The sequence below is a fragment of the Miniopterus natalensis genome, chromosome 10 (genome assembly GCF_054644295.1).
Source record: "Miniopterus natalensis isolate mMinNat1 chromosome 10, mMinNat1.hap1, whole genome shotgun sequence".
Taxonomy (NCBI): Eukaryota; Metazoa; Chordata; class Mammalia; order Chiroptera; family Miniopteridae; genus Miniopterus; species Miniopterus natalensis.
This window is the reverse complement of record NC_142090.1, coordinates 84049205-84069856: the sequence shown is the minus strand read 5'-3', so window position 1 is coordinate 84069856 and position 20652 is coordinate 84049205. Positions and strand designations below refer to the sequence as shown.

Here is a 20652-nt window from a genome sequence, read left to right as displayed (position 1 = left end):
CCTTCCGGAGCTTCCTGCTGCTGAAGCAGGTGCCGGCTCCACCCGGGGTGGGTGACGCCTGCTGGCTCGGCCCACGCGCAGGTCGCCTGGCACCTGCCCTTGCTCGAAGCTTCCATCAGGGAAGCGTGAGCTGCCGTCCTCACTGTGCGAGCCGGGGGGGCCCAGTGTCACCACCCGAGGGCCAGTTTACCCTGAGAGGCTCATGGACCGTGGTGGCCATCAGGACATTTCTCACTTTGGAGGAGGCGAGACCTTCCCTCTGCGAAAGACCACGTTTCATCAAGTGCAGCCGTGGCTGAGGGCACACGGCCCCCAAGGGTCCCCGGGGCTAGAAACTCAGCTCATCCCCCAGGCCCGAGGTTTTCAGGCACACCTCCCGCCTCCAACACTGTCCCCCCCGCAGTGTCCTCACCCCAAGAGGTGCAGCCCACCCTGCCCAGCCCCCATCAGGCAAGAGATGAGAAGCTGAGAGCCCTGAACACCAAGCCCACACACGCCACGGAATCTCACACACTCCACCGACGAGATGCTCTTCTACCTGTGGCCCGGCTCCGTCACTTCTGGGCAAAACCTTGCCTTTTGTTTTTTTTAAGTAAGCTTTCAGTCCCGGACAAACCTACCACGGTCAGCAAAATAATAGCAAAGGACACGCAGTCATTTTGTTTTCTGCTCTGAAACAGGAAGGACTGGGGACAGAGCAGCGACAGTGAGAAAACGTCACGTCACTCAGGGAACTCAGCGCCCAGACGGGATGGCACAGAGGCGAGTCCGACCCCCACAGCCTCGGACTGTTCCACTCCGAGCGTGCGGGAGGGAGGCCGAGCAGAGGCCCATGGTCGGGGCTGTGGCGGTCCTGAGGTTCTGGGGAGATAAAGTTGGGGCTCGGGGCTGCCGAAGCAGCCAGGACGTGCAGGCCAAGAGCTCAGAGGAGGGGGCTGCGGAGGGCAGAGGGGCACTCGGGGCACAGTCTCCCGCCGGGCGTCCCGACTCCCAAGCTCAGGGGCAGAGCCAAACACGGGCAGCCAGGAGGGTGACCAGGAGGAGGGCTGCTGAGGGGCCAGAAGAGGAGCTGGGGTTGGACCCCCACGGGCCAGAGAAGGACGGACAGATGCCCAGTTCCATGGGTTAGACCTGCAGGCCACACGCCCTGCGGTGGGTCCACCTGCTTCTTGACACGCGCCCGCCTCAGAGCAGGCAGGATGCGGGCGCCTGCCTTGCACACTTGCTGTTCACAGTCAAACTACGGGCGGAATCTCTAAACAGACGACTGTCTGCTCCGACCCAGTGGCGGGAGGCCTGGGGTGATCACAGCAGATGGGGTGTCCTGTCCGCAAGGGGGTCTTGAGGTGACACTCGCGGAAGCTGCCTTCTGCGTGAACCTGTGCAAGGCCGCCCGTCTCCGCTCCAGACGCCACTGTGGACACACGGGTCCTTCACCAGGTCCGCGAGGGGCTCTGGGGCAGCCACAAGCTTCCTAGGCGAGGCCCCATGGGGACCAGCCCCCGAAGTGCCCCACGGGCCCTGCACATCAGTGCCCCACCGGATCTGGGCCCCAACACGCCTCCTTAGGTCCCTGCATCTCTCCCGAAAGGCCCGTCTCCCTTCCCTGCCCACACCCAGGAGGCTGCTGGGTCCCTCGGTGTTTGGGACTCTGACCATCACTTCCTGGTTGTCCCCGGTGCCAGCGGGTGTCCCGGCCTGGGGACAGGGGCACCCTCTCCCTCGGCCTGGGGTGTGGCCGCCCCCCTGCCTTCCCCTTCCTGCACTTCCTTTACCCGGAGGGAGGGTGAGGGAGGGTCACGGGCCTATTTTTATGCTCTTGCTGGAGGAGGTCCGTGGGAGGCCGGATGACCCGGCTCCCTGCCGTCCACTGTTTACATCACGTGTAAGTTAACAGGAAGAAGGGACCACTAGCTCGATGTCTGCCAGAGCCTGCTGTCCCCCGAGCCTGCTGTCCCCCGAGCCTGCTGTCCCCCAGAGCCTGCTGTCCCCCGAGCCTGCTGTCCCCCAGAGCCTGCTGTCCCCCGAGCCTGCTGTCCCCCGAGCCTGCTGTCCCCCAGAGCCTGCTGTCCCCCAGAGCCTGCTGTCCCCCGAGCCTGCTGTCCCCCAGAGCCTGCTGTCCCCCAGAGCCTGCTGTCCCCAGAGCCTGCTGTCCCCCGAGCCTGCTGTCCCCCGGAGCCTGCTGCCCCACCAGAGGCCCGAGACCCATGAGGAGGGACCAGCCCTACAGTAAAAAATGAGGGGGGAGGGACCCCAACATCAGGTTTATCCCAGGCACGGCTCATATCCTGGGTGCAGGACCCACAACTTACTAACAAAAGTCAGGGTGCGAGACATTAAAAAAAATAAAAATTTCCTTATCTTCCCGGTGACATAAAGAACCTTACAAACCCTATTAAAATTGCTCACATATCGATCACTGTTAATAATTACAGATGACCATCAAATGTCTCCTGTGACCTTTAATTAAAAATAAGATGAATTTAACTGAGGTCAAGACGATACTTGCTCTGCAGGTTTGTTATTTACCTAAAAAGCCAGCGTCGACCTTTGATCCATAATCAACAGGCACGGTCACAATAAACCTGAAGGAGTAAGACTCTCCCTCCCTCCCATCGATCGATCGATCACCGATCCATCACGTGGCCCAACTATCTGACCCGCACCCCTCCCTCCTGCCCACACCCAGGACTGTGTAGCTCACTAGTGTCCTTTCTCTGCAGCTTGGAACATGGAGCCGGTTCTCTCTTCCTTTCACTGTATTTTAGGGGTGAGCCTGGGGCTCTGGGAGGGAGAGCTCCGGTCTCAGGTCCTGGTCTGGGCTCCGCCACAGCCCTGGACGCAGGGCGCGGCCTCGACCTCTGGGGCTTTCAGGATGTTCTTCGACGGGTCCCCACGGAGTAGCTCGGGGTGACTCCAGGGCCCGCTCAGCTCGGAGCTTCTCTGTTTCGCCCCCGTCCCCCGTCCCCCGTCCCCGTCCCCGTCCCCTGAGTCGCGGGTTTCCACGGCGACTTGAGCTGCCTCCTTTTCTCCTGTTTCTCTCTGCTCTCGATTTCTGCCTGACGGTTACCACGAGGTTTACACAAAGCATTCCGCAGATAAAACAGTCCTTTTCCTGCCGTTCAGTCTAAATTAAAAAGCGTTTTTTTTTTTTAAAAAGCGAGGCCGTGCACGGCGGTTCCAGAGCAGAGTTTTTTTAAAGGGAGCCCTCGTTCTGTAATTCCCCTGTTAACTGTCCACGGACAACGGGCCATTTAACCAGCCTCGTGGGGCGCGAGGGACGACGGGCTGGCGGCCAGGCAGAGCGAGAATTAATCAGCCAAACCCCAGGAGACGGGAGAGCAAACGCCACCCGCCTGCTCTTCTGATGAAAACCGAAGTCCAGCCGCCGATGCCCCCAAGTGCAGAGGGCGTGATGGGCGGCTGACGGGTGAATGAACACGGGCTTTCTTGGTCGTGCGTTTTCTTCTATAAACCCTCACGTCAGGACACATACGTGAACGTCTTCAATGGCCCGAGGTGGCCATTTCCCGGGAGCACCAGGAAAGCTCTTACTTCTGGACGCCCCCGATGCCCCCACAACCCTGACGCCCCTACCCCCCCGAAGGGCTGGGCGTGGAGCCAGCGCAGGCCCCGGGGTCCCTCCTGTGAGGTCCCCGTGCCGACTGCGATCAACCCCCTTTGAAAACCTACGGCCCCATTTCCCTTTCCCCCAACGACAGAATAGCCAGAGGCCAGCTCGTGGCGCCGGGACCCTGTCCGGAGACGTCCGGTGTCTCTGTCGGACTCACACGTGCTGGACGGAGAACACGCGTCCCACGGAACGGCTCCGTGTGGGGAATTCTAATGTGGACCCAGGGAAACGGCCCCTCCCTCCCGGCCACAGGAAGATGCACCGAGGGAGCCGAGCCTCCCGGCGGCGACCAAGCCCCAGCAGCTGCGAGAGCCGGCGGCCCACATGCGCCACGTCGGCGGGCGCTCCCGGGAAGACACGCTCCCTTCCTGCCGCACGTTAAGAACCAGGAGGGGCTGGAGGCCCTGAGGGTGCCCAGAGGACGGGCCGCCCACGGAGCTGGGGCGCTGCGGGTGGGGAGAGGCCTCGTGGCACCAAACGTGGTCCAGACCCACCCTCCGCGCTCACCTGAGTGTCTATTTCCTTCCGAACTGTGGTCAAATGCGCACGACACAGACCCCATGGGAGCCGCTTCGGCCGCACAGCCCGGCGGTGTTGCCCACCGTCAGGTGGCTGAGCGCGGTCACCAGGTCCATGCACAGAGCCTGTCGCCCTGCAAAGCTGAGCTTCTGTCCCCGTCACCCGCTCACTCCCCACCCTTCCCCTGCCCCTGGGCCACCGCCTGCTGTCTGTCTGTGACCTGACTCTGTCCCGGACCGAGCAGAATCTGTCCTGTGGTGGCCGCCCTGTCCCCAAGGTCCATCCGCCCTGCCCTCGAGGTCCATCCGGCTGTGGCACGAGTCAGAACTTCCTTCCTTTCTGAGGCTGGTGATGCCCCACTTGAGGAGGGACCACGCTCCGTCCGCCCTTCACCCCTGGATGGACACCTGGGTGCCGTCCACCAGCGGCTGCTGCGATCCCAGCGGGAGCCCAGAGACTCAGAATACATTTTGTCAGGAAAGTTCACAAGCTTTCGTGGTGAACTGTCCACACGAGTCATTACCACCCGCGAGGCTCCCGGTCAGGCGTGTGTGTCCCGGCCGACACCCGCCGGGAAGCTAACAAACGGCGCCGGGCTCTCCCTGGCGCCCGAACGGTTCCAGCGCAGCCCTGCCTCCGGCTCCGGCTCCAGCAGAACCTCAGTCCCGCTCGCTCTGTGTCCAGCCCCCTTGGTCAGCAGGCTGGGTCCCAAGTACTAGGGGCCTCGGTCAGCTAAGCTGCCCCAGAAAACAGGTGGGGCTTAAACGACGGACATTCAACTTCTCATGTCCTGGAGGCTGGGCACCCGAGATCCAGGTGTGGGCAGAGCTGGTCCCCCCGAGGCCTTTCCCCTCGGCGCAGACATCACCTCCTCCCTGTGTCCCCACAGCGTCGTCTCGTCCCCGACAAGGCTGAGCAGAGCCCCAGGAGGGGACCCTCTGCCACACCCTGTCCTGGGGGCTCCACACTGTTTCCACCTGGTGGGCTAGTTCCACGGAGGGTCCTGCTAACCCCGGACCCCGACTGTCCTCTTGGGCAGCGCCCACTCCATGGCCACGCAGGCCAGTCAGCGACGCATCCCCAGCACCCCAGGGAGGCTCCTGAAACGCTTACCCGACCCAGGTAAGTAAAGTGAGACAAGAAAAGTGAAAGGCAAGAGCCAGAAATGAGCATCAGAAGGGTGCGTCCACGCCACCCCCAGACTGTGCCACGGCCGGTCCTGACCCACCAAGACCCGGGGTCGGCACGGGGCACAAAGGGTCCTCGGGGGAGTCTTCCTGCCCCTTTCCCCGCTGCCCACACCCCCTGGTCTTGCACCGGAAGTCCACGTGTGCGGTGTCCACGGACCACGGCCTCTGTCCCGCCCACACCTGCGACTGCGTGGCCTCAGGTGAATCCCGGCTGTTCCCCGTCCTTCACTATTCAAATTCTTTTTTTTTTTTTTTTTTTTTTTAATATATCTTTATTGATTTCAGAGAGAGGAAAGGAGAGGGAGAGAGAGATAGAAACATCAATGACGAGAGAGTCACTGACCGAGCCCGCAACCCGGGCATGTGCCCTGACCGGGAATCGAACCCCGATCGCCTGGATCCTAGGTCGACGCTCAACCGCTGAGCCACGCCCGGTCGGGCTCAAATTCTTTATTCAACTAATCCAGTTACGCAAAGAAAGCCTGTTCGTATTTGGACTTAAGTCCTATTAATACAGCTGACCTAGGACGTGGGGTCGATTCCAGGTGGGCCACTGACAGCCACGGCCCGATTCCCCACGGCACCAACACCCTCAGCCACAGTGCACCCCACCCATCCTGGCTCCGAAGCCACAGGCAGCTTCACACCTTCGACTGTCATCTTACTGTTTTCTTAAAACACAGGGAGAAACTGAGGGCAGTAAACAGAGAAGGCGAAGTGTCCATAAACGGCCCTTCACATGTGACCGCGGATCCAGAATGACCCCATCATCACGCCCACACTCCGCCCACGGCCCACGGCCCTCACGCTCTCGGCCCAGCTCCGCGGTGGGGGGGAGGGGGCAGATCTCAGCGTCGCGGCGTGAAGTCCCAGGTGGCTCTCATGTGGGTGAAAGCCCTGGTTCCGTTACAGGCGCCCACTTTATACGAGAATAATGAGAATTAGGGAAACCGCTGCCTCTGGCTGTGTGCCCAGGCCGTGCCCCGCATTGCACCAAGCCACACGCAGGCCTCGCCTGGCATCATCCTCATCAGAAGGCGTCCGTGTGCCCACAGGGACCCCTACTCTGAAAGGGGCGGTTATGAACCCTGCTCCACGGAGCCGCTCACCCCTACAACTTGGGAAGCTACACTCTCCCCACGAGACGGCCCTGCCGCTATCGGGGATCTGACGGTCAGGGGCCTGCTCTGAAGGGACTGCCCTCTCCCGCATCTCCAACCTGCCACCCACTGGAGACAGGATGGGGAGGGTGCCCTGGGCATCATCGCCACTGGGCCTGTGGCTCCCGCTCAGAAAACGCCCAGAACCTCCAAAGGCAGCTCTACCAGCTCAGGCCCTGGACCCCCCCACTGGCCACAACCATCGCCACGTGCCCACGAGGCAGAGAATGACCTCCCTCTTCACGTAAACCAACCCAAATCCTCTTAATCGCATTTTGGAGTCAGAAAAACATCTTCATCCTGAGCAGACAATTTCTAACATAACAACCACATGTGTGGGATCCACGGAAAACTACCGCTGCACGTAAAAGGCATTAAAACCACAGGAAAACGTGAACAGACATTATCTCCACTCAACCGCAGAGAAATCCCTCGGCCCGCAGGGGAGCACACAGACTCGGGCCGGACGTAGCGAGAAGGGGGCCGCTGGGCGTCCACATTGCTTTTCCACGGTGCAGTGTTTGGGGCTCCCTCTCTCCCCATTATTTGTCCCCAATCCTTCCAGCAAAATCATGCACATGCTGTGTCGGCGCAGGGTCAGCGGGTTGCAGATAAGACTGTGGAACCTAAGGACACAGGGGCCCCAGAGCGGCCACCGTCACGTGCACTTGCCCTGCCCAGGCCACCCTCAGAGCTGGGCGCCCTGCCGGCGGGGCGGGGGCTCCCCTAGGAGATATGAGAGGCGAGGGGCAGGGAAGGACCCAGACACGCTTCCCAGCAGAACCTCAGCCGACCCACGTCAGGATATTCTGGTGGCTGTGGGTCTTGAGTGCTGGCCGGGGACCTGTTGGGAGCCCTCCCTCTGCTCCGCCAGTGGACCTGACGGCAGTAACTCTCGTTCTGAAACCCCAGCTCGGCTCCTGGCGCCTGGTTTAGCATCAGGTGAAAACACGGCTTCTCCACTGGGGCAGCCTCAGCCCCCGTCCTGGGGCGGCTCCCCCGGGTGGACAGCTCGGCCCCTGAATGGGGCTGGCGCATTTTTCTGCATTTTCTCAGTTTCAGCGAAAGAATGTGCTGTGCTGGGAAGCAGCAGCTCCGGAAAGCCGCACATCTGTAAACCAGGCTCTCCCGGCCCACGAGCCACAGCAGACAAAGCATGGCTTTTCTTCTGGAGCCAGTCCCATGCTCCGGGGCTGGGGCGTTTGGCTCCAGAGTCTCAGGGACCACAGGGCTGTCGCCAAGTGACAGGGACGCTGGGAAGAGCCACCATCCTCCCAATCTGGTTGGTCTCCCAGCTTCCGGGCTCCTAGACCCCGCAGCCCACCTAGTCGCTCCCCGGTCCCCTCCCCCACCGGCGGAGCTCAGGTTTCAGTATCAGCAACCGGACAAGGCCCGAGGTGCCGGTCTGGGGCTGCGGGCTGCTCACCTGGGTACCCCGGGCTCGGGTCTGTCCGTGGAAGGGCCTGGGAAGTCGGGGGCCGGGCGGAGGCGCTCTGAGGGCTTGTCCCTGCGGCCCTGTGCGGTGCGTGGTGTCCCACACCCACTCGGGCAGGGCCACTCTGGATTCCGGTGTCCCGGGGAAGCTGGGGCGGGACACTGGGCGGCCACCTCCCAGGAGGCCCATTCAGAGGGCAGCGGGGAGAACTGGTCTGGTAGGAGGAGGGAGCCCGGATCGCGGCCGCCTGGGGCTGTGGTGGGCGGGCCTGCCCAGTCAGTGCCTCCGGCCGCACTGGCTCCGCCTGCTCCGCCGCCTGGTCGCTTCCTTTTGGATTCTTTCCCCCTTTTCCTCTCCCTTAAACTCCCAGCCGAAACCCTCCGACGGCTGTTTCAGTCCCAGGGCTGGCGTCGGCCGAGGGACAAGCAGTTGGCACAGGGGAGGTGGCCACCCCTGGGAGGACACCCAAAGCAGCCTAGAGAGGACCCCCATCCTGGGACCTGCCCCTCAAGAGCCACCACCTCCCCCAAAGTCAGGCCGATTCCCTGGGATCCCATGCTCACAGCAGAGAAGCTTCCAGCAACCACCAGAATCCCTGGTCAGCTCTGCACAGAGCCCGCTGGGTCCACACCCCGTCCCTGCCCCTGGGTGGGGCATCTCCCCTCATCTGGCCCCAGCTACCGGCCTCGAGGCCCCTCACTCCAGCCCTGCCCTCAGGTGCTGGAGACCTTCGTCACTCCCCTGCTCAACCCTGCAGGCTCCTCTGGGCCCTGACACCCTGCCCAGACCCTGGCTGCAGACTCTCATCTCCAAACACTTAGCGGGGGCTCCTGGCTGGTACCCCCTCCTACCAACAGGCTGCTGGCAGGTCTAAACACACTCAGCCGCTTTCTTCCTTCTTCCCTCTAACTGAAAGGCCCACCCTCCCCAAACCAACTGGTGAAGAACTCCTATACACTCATCAAAACCCATTTCAAATGACTCCACATTTTAATAGGACTTGGGACACGATCTCCCTCAGTCAGAGAGAAGTATGTGCTCCATTTCTGTGGCCTGAAATCCGACAGGAACAAGTCTGTGGAGCAGAGAAGAGGGGCTGTTGTGTGTGTGTGTGGGGGGCGGCTTCCCAGTGGAAGCTCCCTGAGGAGACACACGTGTCCAAGCCCAGCATGGTGTGGGCACCCACCCCTCGCCTCTCTTGCCCCATGGGTTGGGCACAGTCCTATTCGACCACCAGCTCCTAGCACTGACTCTACTTCCCCTAGTGTCCTGCAGGACAAGGTCCCACATCTGTCCCTCCCGGGATGTCCCTTCTTTTTTATTTTTTAAATCCTCACCCAAGGATATTGTTTCCAGTGTTTTTCAGATAGAGAGGAAGGGAGAGAGACAGAGAAACATTGATGGTTCTTCCTGCACGAGCCTCAACCAGGGCCACGGATCGAGCCTGCAACTGAGGTGCATGCCCTTGGCTGGAATCGAACCCGGGACCCTTCAGTCCACGGGCCGACACTCTAACCACTGAGCCAAGCCGGCCAGGGCTGGGATGTCCCTCTCGTGCTCACAGGCAGCACCACCTCCACTACATTCAACATGGGACCGGGCGCAAGCACAGGCGGAGCCCCCATGCAGCCCTGACCCCCTCGTCAACCGGGGCTCGGCCGAGAGGTTCGTGCCCCTCACAGGAGACATGGGGAGCCTGGGACCCTCGGCCCCCTCTAGGCTATGGGCCAGGAGGACCCCCGGGGCCCTCCCAAGGTCGGCAGGGCACTTCCTCTGCGTTGTTTACGTCCCTGTGTCTTCAGAGCCGAGCGGAGAGGCTCGGTCGGAAATGCAGGCTCAGCGGAGGGCAGCCCAGCCTTTCCCGTGGCCCCTCGCCCTTAGCAGGGAGGAAGGCGCGCGCAGGGCAGCCAGGCCCAGGAAGGGCTGGACAGACAGATGGACAGGCTCAGGAAGGGCTGGGGCAGACAGACGGATGGCACTCCCTGGGGCGGGTCCTGTCTCCCCTCGGCTGGGCGGCAGCCAGAGGGGGAGGTGACTTCCTGGGTGTGCTCCGGGGGGCAGCGCTTTTGCTGGTGAAAATCATCCTCAGGAAGCTCACCCTAGACGCACGGCCCACCCGGCCCAGGGGCGTCGCAGGAGGCGGACGCCCAGGGTGCCCACCTTGCTGGGCCCTGGCAGGGTGGTAGCCACGGACAAGCAGACACAGCCTGCGCCCGGCGGGCCAGCCCTTCCCAGGCATGCCTCCCGCAGGGACCCTGCCTCGGGCGGGGCCCCGCACCGGCCTCCCTTCGAGGCACAGGATCTCTCCCCGTCTCTCACTCGCTTGCTGACTTGTTGGAAAATGAAACACACTTTACCCACTGCCTTCTCCACAGGGACGCTGGGGCCTTAGGAAAAGTGAAACAGACGGACGACAGTGTCCAGACAACAGAGGGGGACGGCCCTGGCCCAGGCCCCTGCCACCCAAGGGCACAGCCACTGCAGGTGGGAGCCCGAGGGCTGTTCCAGGGACAACCTGGGACCCTCTCACCGATGGACAGGCAACCTGGGGCCCGAGCTGAGGCCTGGGCTGCGCGGCCATGAGGGGAACGGGGGGAGGAGGGAAGATGGAAGGAGAGAGGAGAGACGAGGGGGAGAGGTAAGTTTCTGGTTAGGAAGAGACCTCAGGGAGGCCTGTGGTCTGGGGTGTGAGAGGGTGGGGAGCCTTCGTCGGGGGGGGGGGCAGGATCGAGGAGGCAGACTTGTTGGCTAAGATGCCCAGGGAGGGTGCATGGAAGGGGCATGGAGTGTCCCCTGGGTGCCCCCTCCTGGCTCAGCTATCCTAAGGCACCAGCTGGACAGTCTGACATCCTCTCTGCCCCTGGCGGGTCCACAGGCCTATGGGGTCCTGGAGGACCTGTGTCCTGTCACCTCTCCACGCCCTGCCCGCCTGGTGCCAGTCCGTGAAGGGGGACCCAGGTTATCCCAAACCAGGGGGGCATTGCAGGGTATTCTCAGCACTTACTGGGTGATGGGGGCTGGGGGCTGGGAGGCCTCGCAGTGCGAGCTGGAGAAAACCAGGGGCCTCTCCCGTGTGTGCCGGGGGGCGGGGTCAGGGACAGGGAGGGGAAAGCCACAGATACCTCGACCAGGCACAGCCGTGTGAACACACACACACACGGTACACACGCATGTGCCGCCCTATGTCTCAGAACGAACCGAAACGCAACAGGATTTAACCCAAACACGAAGCTGCAATCAGGATGCCTGGTCAGGGCCTCTCTGAAGGAGGCACCCTAACCTGGGGCCATCAGGTTCCACTGTGAACACCCCCGAAGGCTCTGAAGGGGCTGGGCCACGGCCGGTCACAAAGGGCGAGAGCCAGGCGACAGGTTTAAATCCCGTCCCTCAGTGACTTGGGGCAGCTGACTCTCCTCAGGTCTCGCCATCCAAGCTCTCCCCAGGTGAGTCCAGCAGAGTCTGGCGTTTCATGGCCAAGAATGCAGCCCACGGGGACAGGTCACCTGTCACTGTCCTCCCGCCAGGCTGGGAAGGTGCCGTCCGCGGGGGCCACGACTCATAGGGCTTTGGAAGGTAAGAAAAACTCCCGAAGGGAAACACCCCCAATTGTACGTGCCAGGGCCACCGGCATAGCCTCAGATCGTACCAGTTCCCAGAGGCAGCCTGACTGCCACCTTCCTCTCCAGAGAGACAGCGGAGGCCTGGGCTGTGGGTCCCGGATCCCCCGTGGCCGGACCTATGCTGGGGCCCAGACCAACCACTCCTCCGATCAAGGAGAGAGCGTGACTTTGACAAATGATGTGGCTCTGAACTGCTTCCCTGAGGATGGGACCCTGAAATCAAAAGCTAATCTCCCGTTTCAGGTGCCCAAGCAGAAGTCTCCCTTCGCTTCTGAGGCTGGCCCCTAGCAGAGCGAGCACAGCCGGGATCTCTTAGGCTCAAGGTCACAGGACGTCTCAGCAGCTTCCGCAACACGAGCAGGACCCCAGAGCTCCAGGCCCACGGGCGCCTGTCACCCAGGGCCCTGGGCACGCTGCCTCCCGGGCCGAGAGCAGACACCCGCTGGCCGCCCGTCCGAGGGACGGTCAGGTGCTGAGATCCCAGAACAGTCCACCAGAGGGGGCGAGACAAGCTGGTAAATAAACTCAGAGGAGCAAAGATTCCTCTAATAAGCCAAGAGCAAGCAAACAAAAGACGGCCCTCGCCACGCTAGGAAATGGCCACTCGCGTGCGGGCGTGGCCAGGTGTGGCTGCTGTGGCTGAGGCCTCAGGCCACGTGCCGTCGCTCACCCCCTTGGACGTTCTGAGCTGCATCCGCGCACCCCGATGCCTGACCACACACGCAGGGACCCAGGCCTCCCGCTGACCCGCCCGCCCACCCCTGCCGCTCATTTTACCTACAGTTTCAAGCGGCCAACTTTCCTTTCTCATGTTTAACCTGGAGGGGGTGCAACAGACACCAGCCGCTCGGGGTCCCCCTCACTCACGTGCTTTCTCGCGCACAGCCCAGGGGTAGAGCAGCACGCGGGCCACGGGCACAAACATCCCGCGCACGCCAGGGACACACGTGGACTGAACACAAGCCCCACGCTGTGACGTGACCCACGTGGACTTGCCCCTCAGCTTCTGCAAATGCAGAGCCACCGAAGGCGTCTAAATGCCACACCACGTGCCACGTCCCGCACAGGCCTCTGTTCCTGTCGCCAACATTCTCATTAACGTTCAAAAACTTCCAAAAGAAAAGCGAGTCGGGCTCAGGGAGGAAAGTGGAGGCCTGGCAGAAACACGTTCACGTGTCAGGCTTCCGAGCGTGACAACTCTGGAAAAAAATAAACAAAACAAAGCATCGCCTCACGGTGATCCCTCCCCCTCGAGGAGGCGCCCTGGGCTCTCTCCTTGGCGTCCTCCCTCTGGCAGACACTGCCCGTTTTTGACCTTGGAAAGCAGCTCCGAGGGTCTGGTTTTGAACTCAAGAAAACATCAGCTTCACAAAACGGACTGCGCTGTGACCTCCTCTGTTTTCTGGGAGGGACCGCGCAGACCTCGTGTTGATTCCTCTCTACGCGTCTGGTAGGATCCCCGGGGCCTCCGTCTGCGTTTAACTACCCGCCCGCTGCAGGGCACCTGGCTGGCTCCCAGGTCTCGGGCATCGCAGGCTCGGGGCCCGATAGAAACTGCCAGGGCCGACCCACCGCAGAAGTTGCCAGGCCCCGGGGAAGCTCCAGGACAGTGGTCAGCGTCCAGCACACGAGGAGCCAGGACAGGTCAGGTGACCAGGCTGGGGGCCAGGGCTGCCCATGACTCACAGTCACCGGCAGAGGCCACGGGGGCCTTCCCAGGAACGCTCGCTCGGGGGACACACGGCCGCACCCGACGCAGGCGGAGACGCTGTGCCGATGCCAACCCCGCGGGCTGCACGGCCGTCCCTCACCTCCCCGGCCACAGCCACCCTCATTTCCGCGGCTGGACACGCGACTCAGGCGAGGACGGCGCCCGGAGCAGAGAGGGGGCGGGTTCCTTACCGTGCGATGCTTTGTACAGACGGCTGGCGCCGCTCCTCTGCGGCCCGGTCGGGCTGAACGCGGGGTAATGCGGAGGCGTGGTCGCTGGAAAAGAGCAGAGCGAGCGGCTACCCCCGTGTCCCCCGGAGGCGGGACGGGGGCGTGCGGGGCGAGCTTCGCTGCGTCCTTACCATACGGCGTCGGCGGAGACACGGGGAAGGAGGGCGTGGGCGGCCCGGACTCGCTGCCGTTCTTACTCGGAGAGAAGACCCTGCCGTCAACCCCGTCGAGGTTTGGGGGATACGCGGCAATCACCGTCTGGAAGCGACACGGCGGGGCGGGGTCAGGGGTCAGCCGCCCCGGGGTCGGCCGCAGCTGAGCGTGGGGATGGGAAGGCCGGGCTCCCCACCCACAGCACGGGACCCGCGGTGGGCGCGGCAGGCTGCAGTGAGAAGTGGGTAAAACCGCCCCGCCACTCAGACGGGCAGAGAAGGCGGGGGGCGCACCCCAACGCTCGCCTCGGGGGAGCTGGCGTGTTACGACTACGTGACTCCTTTCTGATCTATTCTGGGCCCCACCTTCCCCACCTCGAGAAGTCAAACCCTGGTTTGAAGGGTTACTGGTTTGGGGCTTTGACGACCTGTCTTCCTTCTGCTCCGGTTAAAATCCGTAACCACGCCTCTCGGCAGGCGCTCTGTGATACCCCTCGGGTCCTGCGTCCACGTGGACGCCTGTGTCCTGCTTCCCTCCGTGGCTCCTGAAGACCAGGGGAGGGGGTCTGGGCCACTCGATGACTTCGGGGGAGTCTGTCCACCTTCGCTGCTGCCAGCCACCCACTGACCTCCTCCTGGTGACCCCCAAGCTCACAGCCCGTCCACAGCGTCACTCCTCAGCCCCACATGCGGCCAGAGCAGAGGCCGAGGGGCCGGAGTCTCCCCCGCCCGGGCAGCCAGCACGCCCGGCCCCCCGGCTCCCCTCTGCACACCTGACACTCAGGAGGAGCCCTGCCTGGGGGACAGGCGGGTAAGGGGGGACCTGCGGTCAGGCCGGGGCTCCGGGCGGGGCGGTGTCTGTACCTCTTTGGCGTCTGCGGGAGCCAGGAAAGGCGCCAGGCTCGGAGCCTGCTCCGCACCCGCGGGCTTCCCCCACCCGCACTTGGAGAAGGCCGGCTGCCCCCCGGCGTCACTGTCGTACTGACCGACGCTCAGCTTCCGGAACCTTCTGCCCAGCGGCTCACCCCCCGAGGAGCCTGCGAGGAGAGACACGGGGCTGCAGGCGCTGTCTTCACAGTGGGGCCGACACCCCCGATTTCCAGTCGCCTCCTGTTCCCCCGGCGGCGCCGGGAGGGGCCTGTCCGTCTGCCCCCCCCCGAGTCGGCCATGCAGCCTGCACACAGTAGGTGCTCAGGAAACCCGAGGAGAAGGGGCAGCGACCCAGTGGACCCTGGTCCTCCCACCGAGGCGGCAGGAAAGACTCCTGGTGGTCACACGGGAAAGAGGCCAGGGCTGCCCTGAGGGAGCAAGCGCCCGGGACTCGACGCTCGGAGGCCCGTCGCCCCCTTTCCCATCAGGGCGTCAGGGGCCACGTGGGGGTCGGAGGCTTGTGTTCCGCTTTCTGACCACAAGGAAGTCGCGCCTCCTGACACCAGACGCCTCCACGCACACAGCGGCCCCCACACCGAGGGGCCCTTCCTCTGCACCCCTCTCACTGCACCGCCCTGATCCCGCCGCCCCCACCGATTTCCAATCTGCCCGGTCGCTCCGGTTCCTGGCCACGCAGACCTGCTGACCGCACAGCGCCCGAGATGCTGCTTATGTCAGCCCTGGTGGGCGCTGGCCGCTCAGGGCACACGCGAGGCTGCCGCGGAGGGACGGGGAGCCCGGGGCGTCCTCGGACTCGTGGGGAGCCCGGGCAGCCACCTGGAGACCAGCCGCACCCCCAGCCAGCCCCTGTCCACAGCCCCGGGTGCGGCGGACACAGCGGAGCCCCAGGGACCGTGAGCCCCAGGGCTGTGTGCGAGGACCTGGGCACCCCGGTCAGGGACAGGGGCTCTGACGGTCACCCCAGGGACAGGGGCTCCGACGGTCACCCCAGCCCAGGCCCCAGGCCAGGTTACGGACTACGAGCGACAGCTTCCATCTTAACAAGGAGAAGTTCCGGAGGTAAAGAGCTTAATCTAATCACAGCAAAAACCACCACAGTGTTTATTCCACACCGATCCCCAGGCCTCCTGACCTCAGCACATTCAGACCAACGCACGTTTCTCCAAAGAGAGTGGAGACGGGGGGAGTCCAGAGGGACGTGACCAGCCCGCTCTCCCGGCTCAGTGTTCCCAGGACGAGTTAAGAGTCACTTCTCCCTCCAAAACGATGGATCTCTGTCCCCCCCACCTGCGGGCCGTGTTCTCCAAGACCTGGGGGGCTTTCGTAAAAAAAATCTTAATCCGAGTGCCGACCTACACCCAAGGCCTCAGGGGACAGTGTGTGGCAGCCGGGCCTCCCGGTCCCTGACCCCAGCGTCCGGGACCATGATGGGGAAAGCCCAGGTGAGGACGCCTACCTCTTGGATCACAAAACAGAGCTTCCTTCCCCGAGAAACACCGAAGGGCTTCGCTAGGTGGTGGGGGCAGGATGGGTCTGAAAGGCCAGGGGGTCGGTCTGGCCTCCCAGCAGAAGTTTTAGCAATGCTCCAATTCTACTCAAAATTAACCGTAATTCAGAGCGTAGACGTACAAAACCACACAGGTGACTCCCGCTGGGACACCGCTGGCAGGGGCGGGTGCCTGGTTCCCGGTTCTGAATGTCTTTCCTTTTTATTATTACCCCCTGGCACCCCCATCACTGGATCTTCCTGGCCTTCTCCTCGAACACGTCATCTCTGAGGAACTACAGCGTTTCCACAAAGCGACTCAGGATGGCCCCCAGGACTGTCCACCTTTGGGGCCACCTCCTGCTTGTTTCCATGCCTAGGAACGCGAGGGAGTTTCCAGAACCCGCCACGCAGGCCCATGTGACGCAGGCGGGTGCACACAGCTTTCGGATGGAAGCCGGGAGTCGTGGTTCCCGGGCCTGTCCCTGCCGCCCTTGTCCTGACCTCTGCCCACTGCCCACTGCCCACTGCCCACTGCCCACTGCCCACCCCCGATTAGATGAGTGAGCAGTGCCCCCCGACGGTCCCTAAAGGAGCTCCTCTGTGCGGACCAGCCGGTGTCCACCCCGGACATGGCTTCTGGAAACAGGCCACCCACACAGAGGCTGCGTCCTCAAAGCAGAGTCTCACACATCCGGGGCGGGGGGGGCCCTGGGCCACTTTAACAAAGACCTGCTGTGGGGCCCAGCAGCCCTGCTCCTGGGTCTACGCTCCAAAGCATTGAAAACATGTGTCCAAACAAACAGTGTGCACCAGTGTCCACAGCAGCACGATTCCGTCACCAGGAGACGGAAACAACTCGACTGTCCGCCAACAAGGAGCGGACAACCCCCTCAATGTGGCCTATTCACACGGTGGAATATTACTCAGCCCTAAACAAGCACAAGGCTCTGACATGAGACGATGCGGGAAAGCCTGGAAAACATGACGCTCGGCCCAGCCAGCGTGGTTAAGTATCGTCCCGGGAACCAAGAGGTCGCCGGTTTGATTCCCGGTCAGGGCACATGCCCGGGTTGCCGGCTTGATCCCAAGTAGGGGGCGTGCAGGAGGCAGCCGGTCAATGATGTCTCTCCTGTTGATGTTTCTCTCTCTCCCTCTCTCTTCCTCTTTCTCTAAAATCAATAAAAGCATATTTAAAAAAAACACACACGCTGCCCAGTGACAGATTTAGACCTGGCCGGCTCTGCCCACACCGAGGCCGAGAGCCACGCTTTTCCTTCCAGCCTTTTGCCGCTTGGGGTCAGCTGTGGCACCAGCTTCTGGCCAGAAGGTCATCTCCAGATTTCACAAGGGTCTCTGAAGATTCGTATCCACTTTGCTAACACGGAACCTGCTGACATCACTATGGTTCTAAAAGCGTGGAAAACCCCACCGAAGGCCTGAGGTTCCTGCCAAAGATGAAAGCAACGGACTAAAAGGCACTTTAAGTTGCAGGATGACAACCACCAGTGAGCTACGCCGGTTCACCGCCGAAATTCAAGTCCTTTCACTTCAAGATGCCACTGAATTACCTTCATGATAAAAGGAACTGGAGAGCATCTCAAAGCAAAATAAAAAATTACAGTATCTGCCCTGGCAGGTGGCCCAGTTGGTTGGGCACTGTCTTGTGCACCAAACGGTGGCAGGTTCGATTCCCAGTCAGGGCACATGCCTGAGTTTCGGGTTCGATCCCTGGTTGGGGCACATGCAGGAGGCAGCCGATCAGTGTTTCTCTCTCACATCAATGTTTCTCTCCCCCCCGCCCCCTCCTCTTTCTAAAAATCAATAATTAAAAAAAAAAATCTTTAAAAAAATTCCAGAAACTAAAGCTGTGAGTTTCCCAAACAATTTAATCACGATCCCTGGAGGGGGCAGCACAGGACGTGGCCTTACAGCACCTCTCCGTCTGTTATCACAAGAATTAGGAATCACTAGGGACCGAGCTCCATCAGCCGACTACACACAAACCTGAAGCCACCAGATGGTCCCCGGGCCCTGAGCTCCTTCCCCTCACATCCACTCAGACACCTCCAACTGCCCCCAAACTCATCCAGCAGAAACACTGCCGATCGTAACGTTTACAAGCAGTTTCTCTGAGGTCGGCTTGGTGAGGTGCGCGGGCCACGTGCTAGGAGAGTTTTGCTCCCATTGAAACCTCTTTTAACACCTAATTTCCTGGCTGTGTTTGGGCTCACGCAGCCGGGAGCCAGCTGTGCCCGGACACAGGCTCAGACCGACGCGGGGGGCGAAGGGGGGGCTGGCCTCCAACGTCCCCACACTCTCAGCCCCAGGGTGGCCCCTGGTACCGTCCCTGACTGATCAGGCACAAGGGCTCCACAGCCACAGACCTCAGCAGCCTGGACACCTGGCCTGGCCCCGGCCTCCCTGGGTGGGACCTTCCAGGAGCACATTCTTCCTGCGGCCTTCACACACCGTCCCCTGCCCCGCAGGCCCCGTCACAGCACCCGCTGCCCACGGGACAGCAGCCCAGGGCCACCCGGCCAGCTCCCCAGGCCCCACAGCCTCATGGCTCCCAGAGACAGAGCATGTCACAGACCCGATCCCAACACGCGCCCCACACTCACGCCACCCTACACCCCGAGGTCACCACCACCTGTCCCACGGCTGGAAGTCACTGCCTGCCCACCACAGCCACCTCGCCCTTCCCACGACGGGCAGGTGGGCAGGAGGCCCGACCGGTCCTCCCACCACCACATCCCAGGGACACGGGCCCGCGCAGGCCGCCTCCGAGTCCGCGAGGCACCCACCGGGCTGCACCTCTCCCGTGCTGGGCCTGGAGCCTCACGGCCTCCACACTCCTCACCCTCCACCCGCTGGCAAGACCGTCTGCCCCACGCTCAGCAACGGCTCCCTGCGTGGCCAGCTCAGGGGCCTCTCACACCAGGACCGTGCAGTGGCCTCCCTGACACAGGCCGTGCTCCCCACTCCTCCACCGGGCCAGTGAGGACCGCACTCCCCGTAAGGCTGTGCCACACGACACGGACGCAGTAACTGCGCACCCCTGAAACGCCAGCTCACCTTGCTGCACGGGGGCTCGGCTGGGGTCCTCTCCTCTGTCCTGCAGGCGGCCGCTGCCCCGGGGCCCGTTCCCCATGCCATCCAGGGCAGTGGGGCCGTTGGCTGGGCTGCCCAGCTTGTTCATGTGGGTGGGGAGGGGCTCGAAGGTGGGGTCCAGCTCCAAGATCAGCCTGTTGAGCTGCTCAATGGACTGGTCGATGTCCAGGGTGGGCGAGCCCGGGGAGGGGTCCGGGCTGGGCTCCGGGCCTGTCCCGTTCATGATGTTGCTGTCTGGGAACCTGGCTTTGAACCCTTTGCCGGGAGGGGGCCGCTGGGTGTCAGGGGGATGTGGCCCGGGGCCGACGCCCCTCTGCACGGCCACTCTGCTGTTGGCCCCCCGGGCGGGGGTGACTGGGCCCCGGGGCTGGGCCTGCACCGCGCAGGAACCGTCTGCTGGGCCGCGGCCCACGAGCCGGGCCTCCCCGTCCGAGGCGAAGCTGTACTGCCGGGCAGCCACCATCTGCTGCTGGCGCACCCAGGTCTGCGTGGAGTAGCCGCTCTGCCCGTAGGCCTGGGCCTGGGCGGACACGCAGGGCGCCCCAAGCTCGGGCTGCGGCTGTGGAGGCTCCCGGCTCCCGAAAGCCTCCCGCTCATACAGCGGCTCTACGCCCAGGCCCAGGTCGGGGACGAGGGCGCCGTGCTGGTCGTCCCCGGCGCTGCTCCCAAACCCGTCGGACAGGAGCGAGTTGTGGCTGCTCTGGTGGCAGGCGAAGGGGCCCAGGTGGGCGGGCGGGTGCCCCTCGGAGGAGGACAGGGTCCCGATGCTGTCCACGCTGTGCAGGTCGTGGCTGGGCATCTCATCGTCCAGGATGTCCGTCTCCCGGTCCTTGGGCGTGGCGTCTCCGTTCACGTGGACCTGGGCCGGCACGACGTGGCGCGTCCCACTAAACTTGCTGCAGGCATCAGTCATATCCTTGAGGGGGCTTCCGGAATCTTCTAGGCCAAAGCCACTGAGCAGCTGATCCAACTCAGCCTTCTCCTGGGGGCTCAGGCCCCTCTTGGATCCCGGAGCCAGGTGCTCCTCGGTCCTGTCTGTCCTCACCGAGGCCGTGGAGTGGCCCGAGTCGCTGCTGACCGACAGGGTGTGGTCGCCGTGGTCTGGGCTGCTGGTGGCGGGGACAGCTGGGGCCCCTCCCGGGACACCGGGATCCGAGGCACTTTTTTTCCTCACCTTGGCGTAGAGACTGCCGTCCACGGGGCCCTGCGTGTGCAGCACTGGTGGGGAGAGAACGGGAGAGGGCGGTCAGTCAAGGGTGAGGGGTGAGGGCCCCTGGAATGGTGTGGACGTGTGTCCAAACAAATTAATAAATAAGTTCCTAATAGACGACTCACAGTAACCAGGGACAAATGCTCCTCTAGGACCCTCTAACTCTGTGTGCCCGGATGCCACCAAAAAGCAACTCGAGTGATCAGCTTCAGGCCCCCCCCTTTTAATTTTAAATATATATATATATATTTATTTTTCGAGAGGAAGGGAGAAGGAGAGATAGAAACATCATCCATCGGC

At 62.7% G+C, this 20652-nt stretch overlaps 1 protein-coding gene across 1 annotated transcript in view; it reads right to left on the bottom strand.

Annotated features, from left to right (window-relative positions):
- The window catches only part of TNS3 (tensin 3), a 102624-nt gene that overhangs the window by 16443 nt on the left and 65529 nt on the right, over positions 1 to 20652 (bottom strand). Inside the window, exons 17-20 of the mRNA XM_087821275.1 lie at positions 19107 to 20360; positions 14516 to 14688; positions 13631 to 13757; positions 13461 to 13544 (exon numbers count right to left, since the gene is read on the bottom strand). Of these exons, the coding sequence (XP_087677401.1) occupies positions 13461 to 13544; positions 13631 to 13757; positions 14516 to 14688; positions 19107 to 20360 (1638 nt within the window). The remainder of the gene's footprint in view (positions 1 to 13460; positions 13545 to 13630; positions 13758 to 14515; positions 14689 to 19106; positions 20361 to 20652) is intronic.